General features: G+C 50.1%; 2 protein-coding genes across 3 annotated transcripts in view; one reads left to right on the top strand and one right to left on the bottom strand.

Moving 5' to 3' along the window:
• Positions 1-63: 63 nt before the first annotated feature.
• On the top strand, positions 64-3,521 carry LOC141728767 (uncharacterized). The gene is made up of 3 exons (XM_074539123.1): positions 64-1,016; positions 1,982-2,108; positions 2,900-3,521. The coding sequence occupies exons 1-3, from the start codon at positions 372-374 to the stop codon at positions 2,929-2,931; spliced, it is 804 nt and encodes a 267-aa protein (XP_074395224.1). The 5' UTR covers positions 64-371; the 3' UTR covers positions 2,932-3,521.
• Positions 3,522-4,794: 1,273 nt separating this feature from the next.
• The window catches only part of DENND2A (DENN domain containing 2A), a 57,469-nt gene continuing 42,058 nt past the window's right edge, over positions 4,795-20,205 (bottom strand). For both annotated transcript variants that reach the window (XM_074539098.1, XM_074539099.1), the window contains exons 14-20: positions 18,123-18,271; positions 10,983-11,160; positions 10,107-10,148; positions 8,569-8,686; positions 7,160-7,399; positions 6,262-6,348; positions 4,795-5,473 (exon numbers count right to left, since the gene is read on the bottom strand). In XM_074539098.1, coding sequence (XP_074395199.1) covers positions 5,442-5,473; positions 6,262-6,348; positions 7,160-7,399; positions 8,569-8,686; positions 10,107-10,148; positions 10,983-11,160; positions 18,123-18,271 — 846 coding nt within the window. In that variant the 3' untranslated portion in view covers positions 4,795-5,441. The remainder of the gene's footprint in view (positions 5,474-6,261; positions 6,349-7,159; positions 7,400-8,568; positions 8,687-10,106; positions 10,149-10,982; positions 11,161-18,122; positions 18,272-20,205) is intronic.

Raw genomic sequence — 20,205 nt, 5'->3', positions numbered from 1 at the left:
ATCCACGGTCAGACCCCTTGGCTGAGGAGCAGCTCCCTGGTGTCTGACACAGCACTGAGGTCAACCAAAGCTTAATCAGAGCAGCTCTAACACCACTCTCCTGGGTGGGCTCTGCTGTTTAACCAGTGAGCTTCCACTGGAATGGATGGAGGCATTAACTGGGTGCCTTTCCTCCACCTGAGGCTACTCCACCAGCCTCATAGCAACTCCTTCCCACCTTTCCATCAGACATACAGACATTTACCATCAGTTCTCCTTTATTGAAACCTTGTTTGCAGCTGTGGTTCAGCTGAAGGATTCTGTGCTAGATGCCATGCACCCATGTGTGTACCTGAGCAGGGACAGGCTGGCTGTGGCAGAAGGGTGCTGGGATGTTTGGGAACACACAGGAGGGGGACTGGGGCCCATGTAAGCAGCTGGGTTTGCTCACAAGCTGGAGGTGGGACACAGCAGGGGCGGGGGAACAGGGCTGTGCCCCCAGGGTACGTCCCTGCACTATAAAAACTCCTTTGGCTGCATCCAGAGTCAGGGGAAAGCAGCAGCTTCCACCTCTGCTACTGACTCCTAGAGCCTTGTCCAGGCAGGAGGACCCTGAGCAAAGGCAGGACCTGAGGATGAAGGTCCAGGCACTGGCAGTCACCACGCTCCTCCTGGTGCTGCTCTGCCCAGCCCCAGCACTGTCTGGGGTCCTGGGGAGCCAGGCTGGCATTCTGCAGAAGCAGGCAGAGGCTGGGCTCCCTGGAGAAGCCCCTTGGCCACCTGGACATGGAGGGGACAAGCTGCCTGGGCAGGGCTCAGAGAGAAGGAGCCACCCTCTGGCCAGTGCATGGAAAGTGATGAGAGAGGCACAGCCCAGCTCCAGGTCCCTCAGCAAGGCCACGGCCGGGGCTCTACTGGGCAGTGGGGAGCAGGCTGCCTCTGGCAAGCCCTGGAGGCTCCCCCTGCAGCCCTCCCGCAGCAGGACGGCCAGGCTGAGCCAGCACCTGAAGGACTACGGGAAGTTCAACAGCGACACGGTAAGCACAGCGAGGGAGAGGGTTTGGGTTGGGGCTTGCAGGATGAGAGGGGCACCAGTCAGGATCACACAGGACAGCAGGACATGCTGAGCATGCCATGATCCTGCAAACACCAGGTAGAAAAGGTGTTTTCGAGGCCATTCCTCTTAAGATGCATGTAAAGGTGCCACTCACAACATGGCTTCTCAACACAGCGTGGGTCTGGGTGCTGGGAAGGGAGTGGGGCAGGGACACCCCCAGATCCCAGCTGGTACCTGGCACAGCTTAGAGCAGAGCTGATGGCTGTGAGCAGCTCAGGAGGAGAGCGCAGGTCTGGCTGCAGTTGTCCCCATGTGCTGCCCCCAGAGCAGCAGGGACAGTCCTGCTCCAGCCCCAGCCCCTGCAGGGTTCAGGAACAGGAGGGGAACACTCCCCACAGTGTTCACTCCCTGCAGTGCTAACAGAGCTCTGCCAGCTCTGCAATGGGGGCACCATGCCCTGATGCCCTGCTGGGGACAGCCCCTCTCAGCACTGCCCTGAGGGAGGCACAGCCCTTCTCTGCCCATGGGAAATCTGCTCCACAGGCCCAGCACAGCATCCCACAAGTAACCAACTTCTCCTTTAGCAAACCCAAACCACACTTTGGTGGCACACAAGTAGACCTTGCCTTAACCACAAGTGCTGGGTGATGCTGTGCCAGATGCCACTCAGCTGGGGCGGGTGCCACCACAGCAAAAGGGCAGAGGCACTCAGGGGTGTGTTGTGGCTGTGGTGGCCAGCTTAGAGTGCTTCCAGCCAAAACCAGTAATGAACTGCCCCTGGAGCCCTTCCTTGGGCCCCAGCTACTCCAGCTCCTTGCAGTGAAGCTGCTGCTCTTGACCCTGGCGAGCTGCTTGTGCTGTGACTGCAGAGCGATGATGCAGCTGTGACTGGGCTGGTCCTGGCTGCCACAGGCATTGCAGCCACCCCTTCCCTTCTCCCTGCAGCACTCCTGCCCCAGCATCCAGTCCCGGCCCTGCCAGAAGCCCTCTGACTGCGGGGGCTGCCTGGGGCTCTACACCTGCAAGCTGCCCGCTGCCACCTGCCACCTGAAGGCTGTCTCCAGGCAGAGAGGTGAGTTCTCATCTCCTGGCAACGGGCACCAGGGATCCCCACGTGCTGCAAAGTGCAAACACACCCCCTTGGCTGCTGCACTCCAAGCCCAAGCCTGACTGCCCCTGCAGGGCTGGGTTTGGTCTCCTGACTGCCCAGGGCTGTCTGTCCTGCCAGCAGTAGCTACAGAATCAACTGCATGGTGGATGGGGCATTCCCAAAAGTTTCAGGGAGGGCTGGGATTTCACAGGTGTCCTGAGCTGTTGCAGGACACCAACAGCCTGTGCTGGAAAACCAAGGAGGGGTACAGAGCCTGGAATTTAGTCAGTAGCTTGGGAGTGAGCAAGTGCAGTCCTGCACATCACGGGCCCTGCAGAGCTGCTCACATTGGTGTGTGAGAGCTGTTTAACTAGGCAAGAACTGCTAGGGAGCAGAGATCACAGCTTTTAATGTTTAACCAGTGTCCTGATTCTCAAGCACCCTTTGGTACATCCATCCTGCCCCCAGATTGGCCCCTTCCCTCAGCACGTTTGCCTACACCCATGTACACATGGTCATGGAGTAAAAACTCACCTAAGGCCACTAAACACAGAGACCCAGCTCTGGTGCAGGAAACCACCCTGGCAGGTGAAGTGGGCAAGTTTAATGGTTTTGTACTGTACAGTCTGTGTGTATAGCATATAGGGCAACATACCCCAGTGAATGTGCTCTGCTCATGGTCTTCTCTGGTCACCTGCTGCTGGCAGCCTCCACAGGACACACAGACCCATGGGCACACCCAGCACAGATGGTCTTATGGCTTTTCCTTACAGGTGGCTTCCTCCAAAGCATACAGAGCCCTTAGATGGAGAGTCAAGCTCATCTTGGAGCAGCATAGCTCAAACTAAAGCTGAAGAGGCTGTCCTGCAGCTGGAGATCAACACTTCCTGTCCAAGTTGCATTTTAAATCCTTAATGACACAGTTGTAAATACTTCTTTCATTGTACTTCTCTTGTTCCTGCTTTTTAACGTCCCCTTTGGGTTTTGTACACTATGTAGGCTTGATTCCCACTTTCTTGAGAGCAGACAATAAATGCAGTGAGTGGTCATGGAGCCGTGTGCTGGCAGAGCCCCCTTGGAGCTCCCCAATGAGGCAAATAGGGCTATTTCACAGCCCTTTTTAATTTGAGCCATTAAGATAGTGCAGTAAAAGCTGCCAGCATCTCAGCATGCTCACACACCAGTTCAAGCAGAGCTAAGTGTTGGGTAGCCTGGGATCCCTCCCTGCTCCTCACCACAGCTCCTGCCAAGGAAGGCCAAGTCCCATGCTGCTGAAAACATCACTGAGGAGAGGAATGTGGAGTCCCCAGGAGAGGCTTGGCAGTGTGGGGCCATGTAGGAGACCTACTTCTGAAGGCTGGAGCTGAGCCACAGATCAGCTTTATTTAGCATCCCACAGAGCTTTGGAGGCATCCTGGCCACCTTTACACGTGTGGGGGTGACCCCAGCTTTGCAAAGCTCCATGTTTCCATTTAAAACCCTTCTAGAACAAGAACCAAAGCACAGCATTTGATTCACCTCAAACCCCACTGCAGTTTCATTCAGTGAGCCACCACCAGCTCCTGTGACAGTGAAGTGGCACCAGTTTTGTTCAGCACACCCAAGGGGCAGCCCCCACACCTGGTCACCTCTGAGGGAGCCTGACCCTGGCTGGGGAAGGGGAGTAAATGCTGCTGGCTTCTCTGAGCCCCTCTATTGTTGCTTCCTCTGTCCCTGCACAGAGGTTTGGGAGGCATAGAGCTGCAGGTGTTGCCTCCTGCCTGGTGTGACACCACAGCTGTCCAGCATTACTGTGCTCACCACACAGAGGCTGGGGTGGGAAGGGACCTATGGGGGTCACCTGGGCCATGCCCCTGCTCAGGCAGGGCCACCCAGAGCCATTTGCCCAACCTGCCTGGTTGCATGGCTTCAAAAGCATCACAGAGCAGCACTGGACCCACTGCTCTGCTCTGGTGTGGAATGCAGGTGAGATCCTCTGAACCCCAGTGCTGGTCAGAAAGGTTGTCTCACCTGGCAAGGCCCATGGACCACAGGGATCATTTTCAAAGCCTCTGGGGGTCCTGTGCAGCCCAGCACAGCACAGCTGCAGCAAAGGTACCCATATGCAGCTTTCAGCCTGCAGCCCCACAGCAGCTGGGACAGAGACTCCTCCCAAGAGTAGACTCAAGGATGCTCCAGGTGCTCTTGCCCTCACAAGCACTGCAAGTGTAACAGCCTTCACACCAGCTGGAAAAAAGCCCTCACCCTGCCTCCAGCTCCACTCACCTCCCCTGACAGCTCCTCACTGAAGGAGGTCCCCACAGGCAGAGGAGTGGGGTCTCCCCAAGCAGGAGCACAGAAGACAGCAGTAGCAGACACTCTGCCCTTGCCTGTTCCCAGCTATGCTTCCCAGCAGCAGCACCCATGACAGCAGAGGGGAGCCCATCTGACCTTTGGGAAGCTCTCCCAGACAAGATCCTGCAGGTGAGCTCCACCTTGGGCTCTCCTGGAAAGCTGTAAGGTGAGGGATGGAGGCCACCCAGCCTCTGAGACTCACAGGGAAGCTGAGGGCCTGGCCAAGGCAAGGGTCCAGCTGCCTGATGTCCTCTCTGGCTCATGCTTGGCTAGGTGGCATGGTGGGCACACACAGCTTATCCCTTTCCATGAAAACACCATGGATCCACGTGCCTTTTACACAACTGGCTTTTAATTACACTGCATGAGGAAAGGCCTCTCCTCGTGCCAAGACTCCTCGGTACAGCCACCAGGGAGCTGGCTGGCCCATCAAATCCTCAGTAGGTTTAGTGGTTCCCCCTCACCCTTTTCCCTTGCTTGGAAGCTCCTCCTGGTCAGTCCACATCATCCCTGCAGCCCTCAGTGTCCTTGCTTTGCAGAGACCTACTTGCAGACATCTCTGTCCTTCCCCTCCACGCCCTCTTTGCCTGCTCAGTCCCATGGGAATCCCCATTTGGCCTCCTGCAGCACCAGGCAGAGAGGAGGCAGGGCAAGAGTCATCGGTTAATAACTGTTCTAACCTCAATATAAATAGAAAAATACAACCAAATAAAGAATTGGCTAGCTAAGAGATCCAATCCACGGGGATGCCTGCAACGTGCTAGTGCAGAGTTCAGAGAGAGTGCTTGGTCCAGTGCTTGCTACTGTAGACATCCAGAAGCCTGTCCTGGCAGCTGCAGCCATCCCACCTTCCTGCAGCACCACGGCTCTGTGCAGCTGTGCCCAAGGCTGCTGGCTCAATGGGAATGGTTGAGGAGTCTGATTTATTGCTGCTAAGTGGTAAAGCCATTCTCTTCTGTGGAATGAGGATGTGCTTCGCTCTTACTTTTTGTGGAGGAATTTCATTTTGCTGCCTGAAGAGACAGAAAAAAGAAAATGGACTCTCCACAGCAACAGGCAAAACAAGGTCATTTTCCACCACCTCTGTCCTGTGCAGTGCACTGGCCCTGCTGCCATCCCTGGCTCCTTGTCCACAGCCAGCTGCTCTGCAAAGCTGGAAGCAGGGGCCTGCAGAACTCTGCCCATTCCCTGGGAGCAGTGCTGCAGGCTGAGACCCTGCAAGCTCCCAGGCACACCCTCCAGAGCCCATTTGTCCAGGGCACACCAGCCCCTCAGGCACTGCTGCTCTTAAATGGCCAAGAACAGACAAGAGGATCAGGGGATGTGATCTTAACACCTGATCAAACTCAGTCACAGTGTCTGATGTCTTATCAAAGACTTCTAACCTCAGTCTTCAGCTCTTGGCTAGCTCTCCTTACAGTGGAAAACAGATTGACTCTTAGAATATCCCTGGGCAGTTCCCACTGCTGATCCCTAAGGGCAAACCTGAAGGCAATGAAATCTCTGTCAATGCCCCCATCAGGACCTGCATTCACCGTCCCCAAGTCCCTGGCTGCTCCACTGCCTCCTTACACCCACCTGTCTCCTTTAGAAGACATGGATTCAGCTCATGGCCCAGCCTTTGGTTCTCCACCAGCCTCCAGACAGTGACTGACCAAGGCCAGAGCCAACAGCGTGCCAGCACAGGGATACATGGCCAGGCACTGGATGCCACACTTAGTCACCAGCTCTGTCACCCCTGGGCAGCAAGGCAACAAGAAGCCCAGCCCTTGGGAAGCCAAGGGTTTTGCTGGTTCCTTACCTAGGCCTTTCAGGAACCTATTGACTCCACTCTGCTCCCCACTGGGAAGTGTTTCCAGGTACTCCTGAGCCCGTACCTCAAACAGACCTGCAGAAAGACAGAAATCAACAGCTTTTATTTTGTGTCTCTCTAAATCTAAGTAGGAATGCCCACCTGAAAATGTACTGTCTCAGCTTACCCACACATTATTGCACAGGAGAGAGAACAACTCACCCCACCTCCTCCATCAGCTGAGGCCAGATTTGGCACAGAAGCTTTGGTCTGCCCCCTCCCTCCCCACTCAAGAGGAGCTGCTGTACCTCACTCAGGGTACAGAATGTACCTCCCTTCATTCTGGTATGAACACAGCTAAGCCCAGGGAGTGACATCATCTGGGGAATCATCATGCAGAATTTACCTCTTTTACTCAGCCACCTATTCAAGCATTCCCTGCTTATTAATGCTCATCAGGAAGCTGCTAAGCCAGCACCAGTAGCAGCAGGGACAAGAAATTTTAGCTGCCAGTAGAGCCCTTGGGACTGTGGGATAACAGGTGTGAAGGGGAGGGTGGGAAGGAGATGAACATCCAAGCTTTCTACTAGACAAAAGAACCATGACCAATCCAGCTCATTTTTCCCCCAGACACAGGAAGAAGGCATGAGGGACTGCAAGAATAAATGTCACTCCAGCAGTGGAACTCAACGTGGAATGGAAGTGGCACACGTGGAGGATACTGCAAGGGTGAAAGATGCCTGCAATCCCAACCCCATCCAGAAACCAGCAGATTCCCTTCTGGTGCTCCTGTACAGACACTGCAGCCTCCAGGCACGGAGCTGGGCATGCAGGTGGTGGCTGGGGAGCCTGTCCCTGCTCTCATAGGAGCAGCAGCAGCCTCCAGAGCCCAGCTGGAGCCCCTCACCTCTGACCCCCTGCTTCCGCAGCTCTCGCTCCTGAATGAAGCCCCCAAACATCTGGGTCTCCATGAAGACCTCCAGGAAGCGCCGGAGGCTCTTGGAAGAGACGGATTTGCGGAAGGCCTCGCGCTGCAGGGCCCGCTCCTCGCGCTCCGTGGGCGTCAGGAACAGGGAGTAGTGGCCCACAATCTCCACAAAGAAACGGACAAAGGCCTCGGACACCACCTCGTTCAAAGGGCTGGTTTCTAGGGAAAAAATAAAGAGGCAGTGCTCAGGACAGTGCTGTAAGAATGTGCTAGGAAAATCTCTAGATAAAATTTTTTTTTCAGATCCAGCCTGAGAAGAAAAAGCTGCTCAAGAGAGACAGCATCCTAGGAAGTGCTTGTCATGGAAGTAGACCAAATTGCTACTATGAAAGACACCAAGCTTTATTTTGGTGCTCACTTTTCTCTGGTGGGATGGGGGAGAGAATCAGAAAAGTAAAAGTGAGAAAACTTATGGACTAAGATAGAGAGTTTAATGGATGAATATAAAACTGCATGCAAGCAAAGCAAAATAATTGTTTTACTCAGCAGCTCCCATGGGCAGGCAGGTGTTCAGCCCTGCCCAGGAAAGCAGGCCTCCAGCACACATGCCTTGGGAAGACAAAATACCCTGTTTCCAAATGTCTCCCCACTTCCTTCTTCTTCCTGCAGCTTTATATGCTGAACATGACTCCATGTGGAACCTATTGGGCATGAGCATGACTCCATGTGGAACCCTTTGTTTTTTCGGGGTCAGCTGTCTCTGTCCCCTCCCGACTCCTTGTGCACCTTTAGACCACTCAGTGGTGGGGTGGGATGAGAGGCAGAACGCTGTTGGCTCAGTATGAGCTCTGCTCAGCAACATCTAAAACATCCCTGCATTATCAACACCATTTCTAGCACAAATCCAAAACACAGCCCCACACCAGCTATGGAGAAAATTAACTCTGTCCTAGCCAAAACCAGCGCATTCTCCAGGCTCCTCTGCACCAAGGAGATGCCCATACTGTCCCCAAGAGAGCTGTCCCAGCCCAGTCACCATAAGCCACATGGTCACTGCTGAGTCTGCAGCTCTGCAGGTGACTGTCCCCTAGAGGAGCCTGCATCACTCATGGCCAGCAGCAGAGTGGGATGAAAGCCTATGAAACCCCTCTGAAAAGGAGTGTAAGGGAAACATGGCCAGAGCTGGGAAGAAATAAGTGCTGTTGCCCTTCACACAGAGAACTGTCCCTGTGCGCTGGAATACTTTACATAGCTTAACCAAAATCCTGATCTACCTCCAACACCTGTGGTGTTAAATTCAGTACAAGCCTAGTTCCCCTCTAAGAAGTGACAAACAAGAAAGGGGCAGGAAAAGACATGGTTTTCAGCTGAAAGGCACTGTGCTTTACCCTGCTTGCCATTGACAGGGCCCTCCTCCTTGTCGCTCGCCAGCTCATTCCTCTGCTCCAAAATGTGCTCTAGGGCGGCCTGCAGCTTGCGGGGCAGGATGGAGTCCTCATCTTCCATCTGTAAGACAGAGCCACCTCCTCAGGGACTGGGGCTGGGACAAAACCATCTCCTACCCTGTCCCCAGCACAGCAGAGGGAGCACTAGAAATGACCTGTGAGGAGAGACGTAACTGTAATGCATTTGGCACATTCCCAGCACCACCCAGCGCAGTACTATCAAGAAGCACAAGAGGAAGGAGAAAGGAGGTGTGTTTTCCTAAATATTCCCCTTTTCTGGAGGAATTTTACATGTCTGACCCTGGAGGCTACTGGGCAGGGCTCAGCCCTGGCCTCACCATCTGCCCATGAGCACTGGCCCTGCCACAAAGAGGAGGTGTGTGAACAATGCTGGCATATGGCCAATGAGCAGAGCCTCTGCTCAGTCACCAAACCTCTTACACAGGCATAAGGAATTCCCAGGCAGCATAGGAGCCAAGGAACTGCCAGTGACTCTGCAGAGCTCCTACCAGCCCTGGCTGAGTTGGCTGATTCAGCTGAAGCCTTCAGAAGAGAGGTGCAAGGTAAAGTATTACCCCAGAGCTGAGGCAGCTGGCAGGCGAGGACTGTGGGAGGGCTTGGCCTTCTCCCACATGCTGCTCCCTGCAGCAGGAGGAGCACTCAGCCCATCTGAGTCAGGGGGAGCAGCAGGAGGAGCACTCAGCCCATCTGAGTGAGGGGAGCAGTAGGAGGAGCACTCAGCCCAGCTGAGTCAGGGGGCTGAGCCCCTGCACAGACCCACGCTGCCAGCACTGCTCAGTGATCTGCCAAAAAGCTCTGGTAAAAAAGAGCCTCCTGGGCCAGGAGTATGTTTGCTCATTTATCCTCTTCCCTTCCTCCTCCTCTTCCCACTCCTCCTTCCACAACAAAGGGAAGTGAAAATCAGCAGGCAATATTGCCTGCAGAGCAACACACAGGCTCCCACGTACCACCTTCCTGCCTCTAACCCATCCAGTGCAAGGACTGGATTGAGGAACCCCAAGCTCCTGAGGCAGTAAGGATTTCAAAAAACCATCAAGGCTCTCCTCCCACTCAGGGCAGAGGCTGAGTATGTGGTGGGAGATGAACTGACAGACACAGGCTGCAAGAACCCACACTGCTTCCCAGCAGACAGTGCTGAGCCAAAGCTTTCCAGCTCTGTCCTCTGCCTTAGAGGATGACACTTGAGGACCTATAGTGCCCAAGTGCCACCATTTTCCCCTCTAAAAAAAAAAGAGAAAGAGGTAATTCGCAATGATTTAGTCCTCAACAGCTGTGGTTTGGGATGCAGATGTTACATATATACACAGCAACCCCTGTAACGCTGCCCACTGCAAGCCCTGCCTCAGTTTTTGAGTGGGGAGAAACTGATCCACCCAGGCAGGTCAGCAAACACAGATGGAGGTAAGTTATGGAGGAAAAAGGGGAGAAAAACGAATTAGCTCTGAATTAGCTCTGCTCACCTGTCTCAGAAACCGATTATTTACAAGGTCAACGACGAGGACCTAAGAAGGAAAGAGCAAGAATCAAAACGGGAAGTAATTATTTCCACCATCAGAGTTTATCCTAATCTGTAACTGCTCTGGAGGAAACACTTTCCTGCTCCTCCTACCCGCCACTGCAGCTGGAGGAGGCACCCAGCATGACCCAGGAGCACAGCCCATGTTGTGGCTTCCTAGGGATGCCACTGCAAACCACAGCACAGCTTGGACAGCAGGAGCTGTGCTCCAGGCCTGGGCCTCTGCTCCTTTACCACCCAGCAGGGTCAGAGCTTCATCGTTTCTCCCTATGTGCTGCACTGCTGTCTCCTGGGAGGCAGAGATCAGATTCAGCCTTGCTGTGCTCACCCTTGTGCCTCAGAAATCCAATTCTTAATTATTTATTGCTACTGTGAGGCACCTGTGTTAACCCGAGGGGCAGCTGTCCTGGCCAGGCTGCAGCAATCACACTGAAGACTGACAGGATTTGCATGCAGCTCCTAGACAGCACCATGCAGAAACCAATATAAACTGTAATAAAACCATCTCCTACCCACAGCTGGAGATTCCAGCCCCCTGCCTTCCCAAGCTGTGGCCAAGGTGGAGCACAGACCGTTGTTTGCCTGGGGGAACACCCAGCTCTGCCCTTACCCCACACTCATGGCAGCCAGAGGATGAGAGCTCTGCTCCCTGGCACTGCCAGCTGACAGAAAACAGCTCAGCCCACAGGGAAGAACCTCGAGTTCAGCAGGGTGTGGATGCAGGACTCATTCAGAGTGGGGATGCATGACCCACAGTGGGAATGCAGGACTCACTCCCAGTGGGGATACAGGACTGAGTCCCAGTGGGATGAGGACTCACCTCCTCCACGGGCAGCTCCTTCAGGCGGGGCAGGGAGCTGGAGAGCAGGCCGATGAGGAAGGGGGTGGGCGAGCACACAATGTCGATCATGGAGGGCGGCAGCACGGGGATGTAGGTGTGCTGCCAGGTGAACGGGTACAGCAGGGCCACCGTGGCATGGCAACACTTGGACAGAGTGCTGGAAGACAAAACACAACCAAGGGCAACGGCTGGTCAGGCAGGGAATGAGGGGCGCTTCCTAGAAATCAACTGCTCCCTGACTGATCTCTCTAATTACTGAGGGCTTTCCCACATTTCTGACCTCATTTCTCAGCTTCAGAAGCAATGACTTCTGAAAGATGATCCCAGCCCACGCTCCTATGAGAAGAGATGGGTTCCACTGAATCAGGCTCCAGTGCCCTGATGGAAAATATCAGACAAACACTGCATCTTTTATGCCACTGCCTCTCCTTAGAGAAATGAGTTCATTTAGCCACAGCTCTCTGGCAGGAGTCAGGCAGGATATCCAGCTAGCCATGGCAGAGCTTGCCACAGTTACTCATCTCTTCGGAGTCTGGAAGCATTTTTATGTGTAAAGAGAGGGGGAAGGCTAGCTGCTGTAAATCCTGTATATATAACATCATTTGGTTTTACCAGCATCCAGGAAGGGAGAGGAAGGACAGAAAGGAGAGGAAGGAGGCTGGTGCAGCATGCAGGAGCCACGTGGATAGAGAAGGATGCCCAGCTGGCTCCCATTAGGCTCCATGGGAGAATTTACATTCAGCAAGCTGGGTTTATTCCTGACTTGAGAGGGAAAGGGTTTGATGTGTGTGGATTTGAGCTTGCTCTGAAAAGTGCAGCCTGCTTTCCCTCCCCACTCCAGTTAAGTTTGGTGGATGTGCATCCCTGAGCTGTGTCACTAGGGCATGCTGAGCAGAGTGACATGGCTGGGGACAGCTGGCTGGCTTCCATCACATAAGCTCAGGTTAGCAGAACAAAATTGTGGCTGCTGGACATCAGTGTGACGGTATGAAGTAATCAGGCAACAAACAGTGCTAAACACATGACACTTTTTGGAGATGAGGAGATCCCAGGGGAGAGGCTGGAATCTGCTCAACCTGAAAATTTCATCTGGGACTGCGACAGGTAGAGAACTGGCACTTGGGAAAAATGTGTGCTCTGAGAAAGTCTCTTCACAAAATGGGGACAGTGTCCTCTCTCTTCACTCCCAGAGGACTGTCTTTTCTAAGGAGATACTCTGTAAAAACAGAGCAACACCCTCCAAAGGCTCTGTTACAGAGTGGTAGCTTTAAATGAGAAAAAACCCTTCAGTTCCACATCATTTTTTGGGAAGGTGTGAGTGTATCTCCCTCCCTGCACTGACTCCTCCAGGCTGCCCCTCTGCTGCTGCTCTCCAGCTGTGCCTGCCATTATCAGCTAGCCCACATCTTGCCATGACTATCACAAATGCAAGGCAGATAATGAATCTGAGAGAAGCAAAATTAAAATAATGAGAAAACAAGGAGCTACACGAAACAGAAATATTAAAAAAAAAACAGAAAAAAGTGGGAATAATATCAAAGTAGATGATTTTTGTTGTATCTTTCATACAAGATAATCTTGAAAGGAACTGCAACAAAAGTGGGTATGTCATCTTAGAAGTGCACTCCAAGCTAATGAAATCCTTTAAAACCATCTCCTTCAAAGCTGTGCCACTCATACATTTCAGGTCATGTTAGCAGATACAAAAGCAGGGGCTTCTCTTCCTCTCCATTACTGCAGAGCATATTTTCCACTCCTCGATTTCTGACTGATAATAGACCTGGTAATAGCAGCAGCAGCATAGTGAAAGCTGAAAGAACTGCACCTTTCATCACTTGTGCACAGCAGTGGGGCATTATCACCACCCACCATTCCTCTTCTTTGAGCAGAAGGTGAATGTGGAAGTGTTAGGAGGTTTACATTTGTCACCAATCCTCTATTTTGAAGGTGCATCCAAATTTTCTGCCTAAACATGGGACCTGAATTTACAGACAGCATGTGAAAACCCATGGAAAACATCTCTGAGTGCAGGTAGCTCCAGAGAGGAGCAGTGAGCAGCTGAAGTACGTGGTTATTTATGGATGGTGAGATATTATGGCAAGCTGTCTCCTGCTATATTTATGGTGCCTTGTTCTTGCCTCAGCCCAGTGAGCACACATGGTACGTGAGAGATCGAGGGGGAGGAGAGATGGCCCAGCTCCAGAGAGTGCAAGTCAAAGGCAGAGCTGTGTTAAGTCTGAAATTGCACACACCAGGCAGTGGGAAGTAAAGATAACTTCCCCTTCCACCCTTCCATCTGTGCATGACTCAACGCCTCCAGGGTGAAACCCAGTGATCTCTGCTCCCAAACATTTCTCACTGTGGAAGACCCTTCCAGGCAACAGTACTGGTAGGGTTGAGGTCTGTGAGCCTCCCTTGTAGGCAGAGCATTTCAGGGATGCACAGAGGAGGTATCACTGAGGTACCTTTTGCACATGTCAGACTTGCTCTGCAGGAGTCTCAGGGAGCTGCAGGTTGCCAGGAGCCCAGGAGAACTGTGGCCATCTAGGGTGACTCAAGCCTAAGATCTCTTTCTCTTGCATTTGGCACTGCACCAAGCACTAAGGGACTGCTGATTCACACCAGGCTGATGAGCCTTGCAAAAGAATCCAGCTTGATAAATCCCTTTTATGCCACCTGTGAGACTCTTCAGGCAGCAGCCACATGACTGCAGTGTGCTGTGTGTCAGGAGCCACCCTGAGGCCACACAGGTTCAGGCCAGCTGCTCAAACGGGACACAGGCACCACTTTCTAAGGCTTTTGGTTTCATGAGTAACCTTGAAAATGCTGCAGGTCTTTGAAGAAGGCTGTTAAGATGCTGAGCACGTTTTCAGGGGTTCATTCAGCCTTCTGCAGGGAACAAGTTAGAGTTGCTCACAGTTGAGACTGAGATGTCAAGGCTAGTACAGAGGCTCAAAAGTACTGAGCACACAAGAAGCCTCAGACCCCTCCCTAAAGGCCTGATTTGGGTGGGACTGACACACAGATCTCTGGGTAAGCATTCCCCTGGTTAGAGCAATGATCCTGCTGCAACCTGTGACACTTGTTTGCTTGAACAGACCTTCCCAGCACCCAGCACCCTGTGGAGCTGCTGCTTCTTGGGAGCCACCTTGAACACAGGTGGCCAATACAGAGAGCTGCAACTACACAGAAACCCTTCTTCCTCTCCTGGGAAAGCCTGCTCCAAGACTAGCTTGACTTGCTCTAAAAGACACCTTGACAAGTTGCAACAGCTTCTACAAGGGGACACTGGCTGCTCAGGCTGGTTGCTTTCCACTCCAAAAGCAAGCGTAAGTGATAAAAAGCCTCCAAAGCTGACACCCTATTTGGGTTTAGGATCTGCATGATTTCTGAAACACACCAATGAATCAAACATCCTGCTGTAGTTTAATGCCAGGAAGTCCTGTGGTCCCTGCACTAACCAAACTGCTCAAGATATGCTGGCATTTGGCAATTTAAGACTATTTGAATATGTATCTTTTAATTTTTTTTTTTTAATAAGCTCTGCCACAGTAGGATTTGTTTTACAAACACCTTCAGATTTCTGACACTGTGTCACATCTGGAGTTACTTATGATGGATTACAGTTCTGGTTTGCAACATTTAGCAGGCACAGCAGCTTCCAAGCATTGTCCCATGACTTCACACAGCACTGCTGCAAATCCCACCAGGAGGATGCCAAGTTCCACCAGCTCTCTGGGGACCCTCACTGACTCCCACAACATGGCAGGTTTGTGCAGGTGAAGAAATGATTATTAAGATGATCTGAAGAGACAACACTATTATCAAAACTTCATCCTTGGGTTTCTTCTTCTCCCTAATCACAGGGCAAAAAGGGAAAAACCTGCTAGGCTGATATTCACAGTCCCAGATTTGTTTTTGTAGCACATGGTAGAGGGTTCTTCCTGATGATTAATTACCTTTTGCTGGGGATGACCACATTTAAAGTGTCTACTCTAATTCTTTCAGATCTGCCTTTGATAACAATGACCACTTTGTGTTGTTGATACAGCTGTGGTTTCTGGCAGAGACAGAGGCAATTGCTTGAGTTGGTCAGATCCACAACAAGCTTTTGAGATCTGGAAAAAGGAGGCTTTGATTTTAAGCCTTTGCAAGCTTTTCTTTTTAAAAAGCCTTCTGAATCACAAGATCTCCTGCTCAGGCCATTAAAAACTGCCCAGCTTGAGGTACCTTGTGACATCAGGTGATTTTAGCTGAAAGATGGCTTCTAAAAGGTTGTTTGGCAGTGCCTGGAGCTGCCTGCCAGGCAACATCCCTTTGAAACAAAAGCAGCTCTCATGTTGTAGTGTCTGACCCATGCCACTGTCTCCACTGGCCAGGGACTAAAGTTAACATTGCAGGAATGAACAAAAGCTGGGGGAAGACTGCACAACAGAGTTTTAACAAAGTCATTTTCCTGGGTTGTGAGGCAATGTATACCCCAGTACCCATAGTGACAGGGAAAAAAACCCACCCAAAAACTAATAAACCAAATTCTTTCCTTTTCCGCTGCCAAGCTGTGGATTGACAGGTATTTAAACACTCAATGCTCATTCTAAAGATGGAAAAGACAAAGTATTTCACTTGCTGTACACTTGTTAGATGCATTTTTTGGCTCAGCTTGAAAACTTTTCACAGTTCTTGCAGTATTTGGCAGGAGACCTTGCAGCTTTCTTTTCCCACAGACTGATTTTATAGCAATTAAAGGATGTAAATAAATTGTACACATCATTTCTCTGTCCCTCACACCCAGATACAACTTTTCAAACTTGGACAGATAGTTATTAATAGTACCCACATGAAGAGCCCCAAAGATTAATGAGAAATGTAATTTATTGTGCATCTTTCACTGTGTCACCTGCACTCTTCCCATTAATTCATCTCAGCTGGATTATTTCTAGCATTCCTAACCTCTGAGCACTTTCCAACAGCTGCTTTTATAGTTTTTTTCCTTCTCTTCAGCTATTTCCAAGTAGTGTTTCTTATCTTTCCTCTCAAATTGGCATTTTCACTCCTAGAGTGAATGCTACTTAACTTGAGTTCGATGTGTTCCTGTCCCAGGAAAAAAATAATTTGGACAGAAGATCCTGTATCTCCAATATCATCAGCTTTCAAAACATGGAAGGTCCACCAATGAGTAGAAGAGACTGTTCACCTCAGGAAAGGCTCACAATGCCAGTCCATTCAAGTCACTGAACTGGATTAAAATACAGCAGTTACTTAATTTTGAGGGATATTTTCTTTGTTTTCTGTATTTCACATCTTTACAGCCCTTTGGGATAATTTCCAAGCTTTTGCTCCACAAAAACAAGCCAGAGAAACTTCATATTTTGTAAGAGGAAAAGAAAAAGACTCCTGAAATTGCTCAGAGTAAGGTCTTCTCAGAAATATCAACTATTAAAAGTCTCATAGAGAGCTGGCGGCACCTATGGTAAATATTTGAATCTGAGCCCTGTGGTCTAACAGACCCTGGACCTTTTAAACATGACAATTCTTTTTTCACAGGAAAAAGAAAAAAAGCTGTTTATGAGATATTCAGAGATTCTAGAAGCTATGATTCTATAGCTCTCTCCCACTCTTTTAAAGGCCTGTACAGCTGGACTCATTGCTAAGGACCCTAGATATGCTGACAAAAGAGACAGGAGTGGGAAATGAACACCAAAACCCATCAAGGTGCTTTCAGTTACAGATATCATACCCCATGCTCAGAATACACAGTGTTGTGCTGTCATGTAAAGACGTGATAAGAAAAGATTTGCTAAAAAATGTTCATTCTAAAGTGATGTCCCAAACCCCCCATCAAAAAGTTCCCTGCCATTTCCTGATACCACCCAGCTCTCTTGTAGAGATTACAATGTCAATCTGTGTCCTTAAAAAATTTTCCCAGAATGTAAAATTTATCCTACAAAAGAAAAGAAAAATATTTGAGAGCCTGTGATCCTAGATGATGTCATGAATCATATATGTTACATAGAGATGTAGTGTTTGGATGAGTTCTCTCACTTTCAATACAAATCTAAATGCTCTGCATGAAATGTGTGGTTTAAGTATCCAGAACACCAAGTTTCTACACACATAACATATCAGTAATTATAAAGAGGCAAATTTTCCCCTTTCTGAACCAAGACATCTGCAAGCAACCAGTGCTACAGCTTCCCTCTCCCAGCCTTTCTATTCCTGTGATGAGACTGCCTGAACTCTGCCCGCAGAGAGCCCCGGATCCATGCAGAATGAATTTCCCCCCTTCATTTTCCTCTAGAAGGGGCCTCTCCATTCTGTGCCCCAGTGCTCAGTCCCAGAGCTGCAGGCTGCTGACTGGAAGCTGTGAAAACAGACAGCTTAGGGGCATTGTACACTCCTGAAACCTGAGCGTGCTCCTCAGTGTCATTACTCATCCAGGCAGCTTTTCTTTCCCCAGCCCTGGCGAACTTTCCTCCCTGAATCCTCAAGTGCTTCAAGGGCTGGAGAGCTGCCAGCCACCAGCTGCACAAGATCTTAAAGAAACCCAGACCTATTTTCATCCTTTAGGAGAGCAAACAAATATATTTTTAAAAGAGCAAATTGAGCAGATTCAAAATAGAAGGGGGAACTCCTCTGTCTCATTTCCCCTCCTCATTTCCCCATTTCGCTGCATCCTTTGTTTTCATCCCCATAAGAAGAAAGAAGTATTTAGAAACCAATATGAAAATACAAGCAGAAAAATCAAGATTTTGTGACATCAGGGAACTCAGAAGGGACAGTGATCTCTACAAACCCAGCACAGCTCAGCAGGGAACAGTGCAGCATGATGAAGCAAAGGGAGGGGTTTTGCTTCCTTAGCACCAGGGATCTGAAATTATCTAGAGGAAGTGGAATTTGGTTCTCCTTGGGGACGAGAAGCAGTACTTTTTGCAAGCTGCAAAATGAAATTATGGTTCATGGCCTGAGTTCCCAGTTCCTGGGAAGAACAGCCCTATTCACATCGTTATGAGGTTGAGAAGGGCAGAGAGGAAAAAGAACAAAGCAGAGGGATCTGTCGCTGCAGCCTTCCCAGCCTCCCTTCCCTGCCAGCATTTTCTTTAGGGCAATGCAAGAGGGTACCTGAGCTTGTCTGCAATGAAGATCACCCTCCTTTCCAGCAGCAAGGAGGCAAAGACTCTGCTCAGGTGCCGCACGCTCAGGGAGGTGAACAAGGACTCGAAATCAACGTGCTCCAGCCTGGAGTCGAGGGGCCGCCGCAGCTCAATGACCTGGGGGACACAAAGAGCACACTGGTGCCACCCAGAGCATGCCAAGCAAGGACCCAGCAGGTATTTCCACTGCCAGAGCCCTCACTGACTGCTGGTGAGCACCACAGAGCAGCAAGTCCTCAACCACAGTCCTTCCAAAGGCCTCCCATAAATCCTTCTTCCAGATGAAGAGGATCCAGAGTCCACTCCAATAGGCACAGCATGAGATCAACCACAAGTTCTTCCCACTGGACTGAGGACAGCGAGCTCTTCATAAGGAGGAAAACTAGTTTGTGTCCAGCTAGGAGTGTTTTTCAGGCAGAAGAATGTCATGGAGCCTTGCAAATCTACACTCTGACTTTTACAGTTAGGATTTATTTATTTTTTACTGCAAGAATCTGGATGCCTAACCTCCTGACCATAAATTTTTTATATCAGTTACAGACTAGAGCAGCCTGTGGGTATTTTTCTTTGTTCATATCTACTTAAATAATGCCTGTCATAGCACCTTAGCACTTCATACTCCTTATCTTGGACAGATGCTTATCTAAATTGTTTTTGAAAGTCTCCAACACCACACATTTCATTAATCCCACAAGAAAATTACTCTAGTTCTGAACTACCCTCACCAACACCAAGCTTGCAGCTGAAACATGTCAGTGGCAAATTACTTCAATCTCAGTACACACTGAGAGCAACTGGTCACATTCCTCTCTGCAGGAAACTTCTTGTGTATTGAAAGGTTATCATGTGTCTTCCTTTTTGTTTTCTATATTAAGTAAACAATTTTCTCAAGCTTTGCCTGCATTTTCTAGACCACTTAGTAAACAGAACTACCCTGCTGGGGCTTTCTCCTAGTGGGTGCATGCTTTGGAAAACAATACTCCAAAGAAAATACCATCAACACTGGAAAGCAGAAAATTTGCTTTCCTTTATTATTCATCCCTTCACTTGCTTTCACAATGAAGGATTTTGTCTAAATAATACCACACTGCTACTTTTGCTCACTTTAGGGCCCACTGTGCCACCAGATCCTCCTCTGAAGTACCACTGCTCACTCAGTTACTTTCATGTTGTATAAGACCACTCCTTTCTTCCTCTCAGCATTTTGCTTTTGTCCATATTGATTTTCCCACCAGATGTTCCATTTACAGAATCACAGAATCATTTAGACTGGAAAGGATCTCTAAGATCATTGAGTCCATGTGATCACCACCATGACAACTAGACCACAGTGCCACATCCAGTCATTTCTTGAACACTTGAATATGTTTCTTGAATTCGGGGGAGTGGGGCACTTTGACTGTTAATCCCTTTCTCTCCAAAGTGCCTGCCCCCATCCCAGTGCTGTACTGTGTAAATGTGGAGTTTATGCCATCAATCTGATAATTAATGAACAGAATCCCAGACACAAACCAGCCACAACATTCTCACAGCACACCACTGGGACTTTGCTCCTCCAGCACACATTTTTAACCAGCTTTGCATGTTCTCTGCAGTAATGTCATTTAGCTGGGACTGTTTCCAGTTGGGTTGAGGAGAATGTCATCATGTAGTGCTCTGCCTGAAAGCCTGCAGACACAACTTTATCAACTTGCTCTCCTTCCTCCCTCTCACATTCAAGGCATACCAAGTATGGCCAAAACTACCTTCAATTTGTCTCCCTCCATCCCCCCACAGTCCTTCAATGCCATGCTCTAAAGCTCTGTACTCTTAAAACCCTCCTGCTGTCCTCACACGGCATCTTGTGAGATGCAACACAGATCCTCACCTCCACATTGTGAAAATGTCATTCTCAAAGGCTGCAATATTAGCCTGGTATGGTTTCAAGGATTTTTTGACCTGATCCACACAAACAGAGATTCTATATTAAGGTGCTGGAGCACATTGTTCAAACATGTCATTAGGAAGTTAAGTGTGGTGTCCTTGAGCAGATCCAAGTCATATGCTGGGCA

Source organism: Zonotrichia albicollis, chromosome 4, assembly GCF_047830755.1.
Source record: "Zonotrichia albicollis isolate bZonAlb1 chromosome 4, bZonAlb1.hap1, whole genome shotgun sequence".
NCBI lineage: Eukaryota > Metazoa > Chordata > Aves > Passeriformes > Passerellidae > Zonotrichia > Zonotrichia albicollis.
Note: the sequence above shows the minus strand (reverse complement) of the source record. Positions and strands in the feature narration are given on the sequence as shown.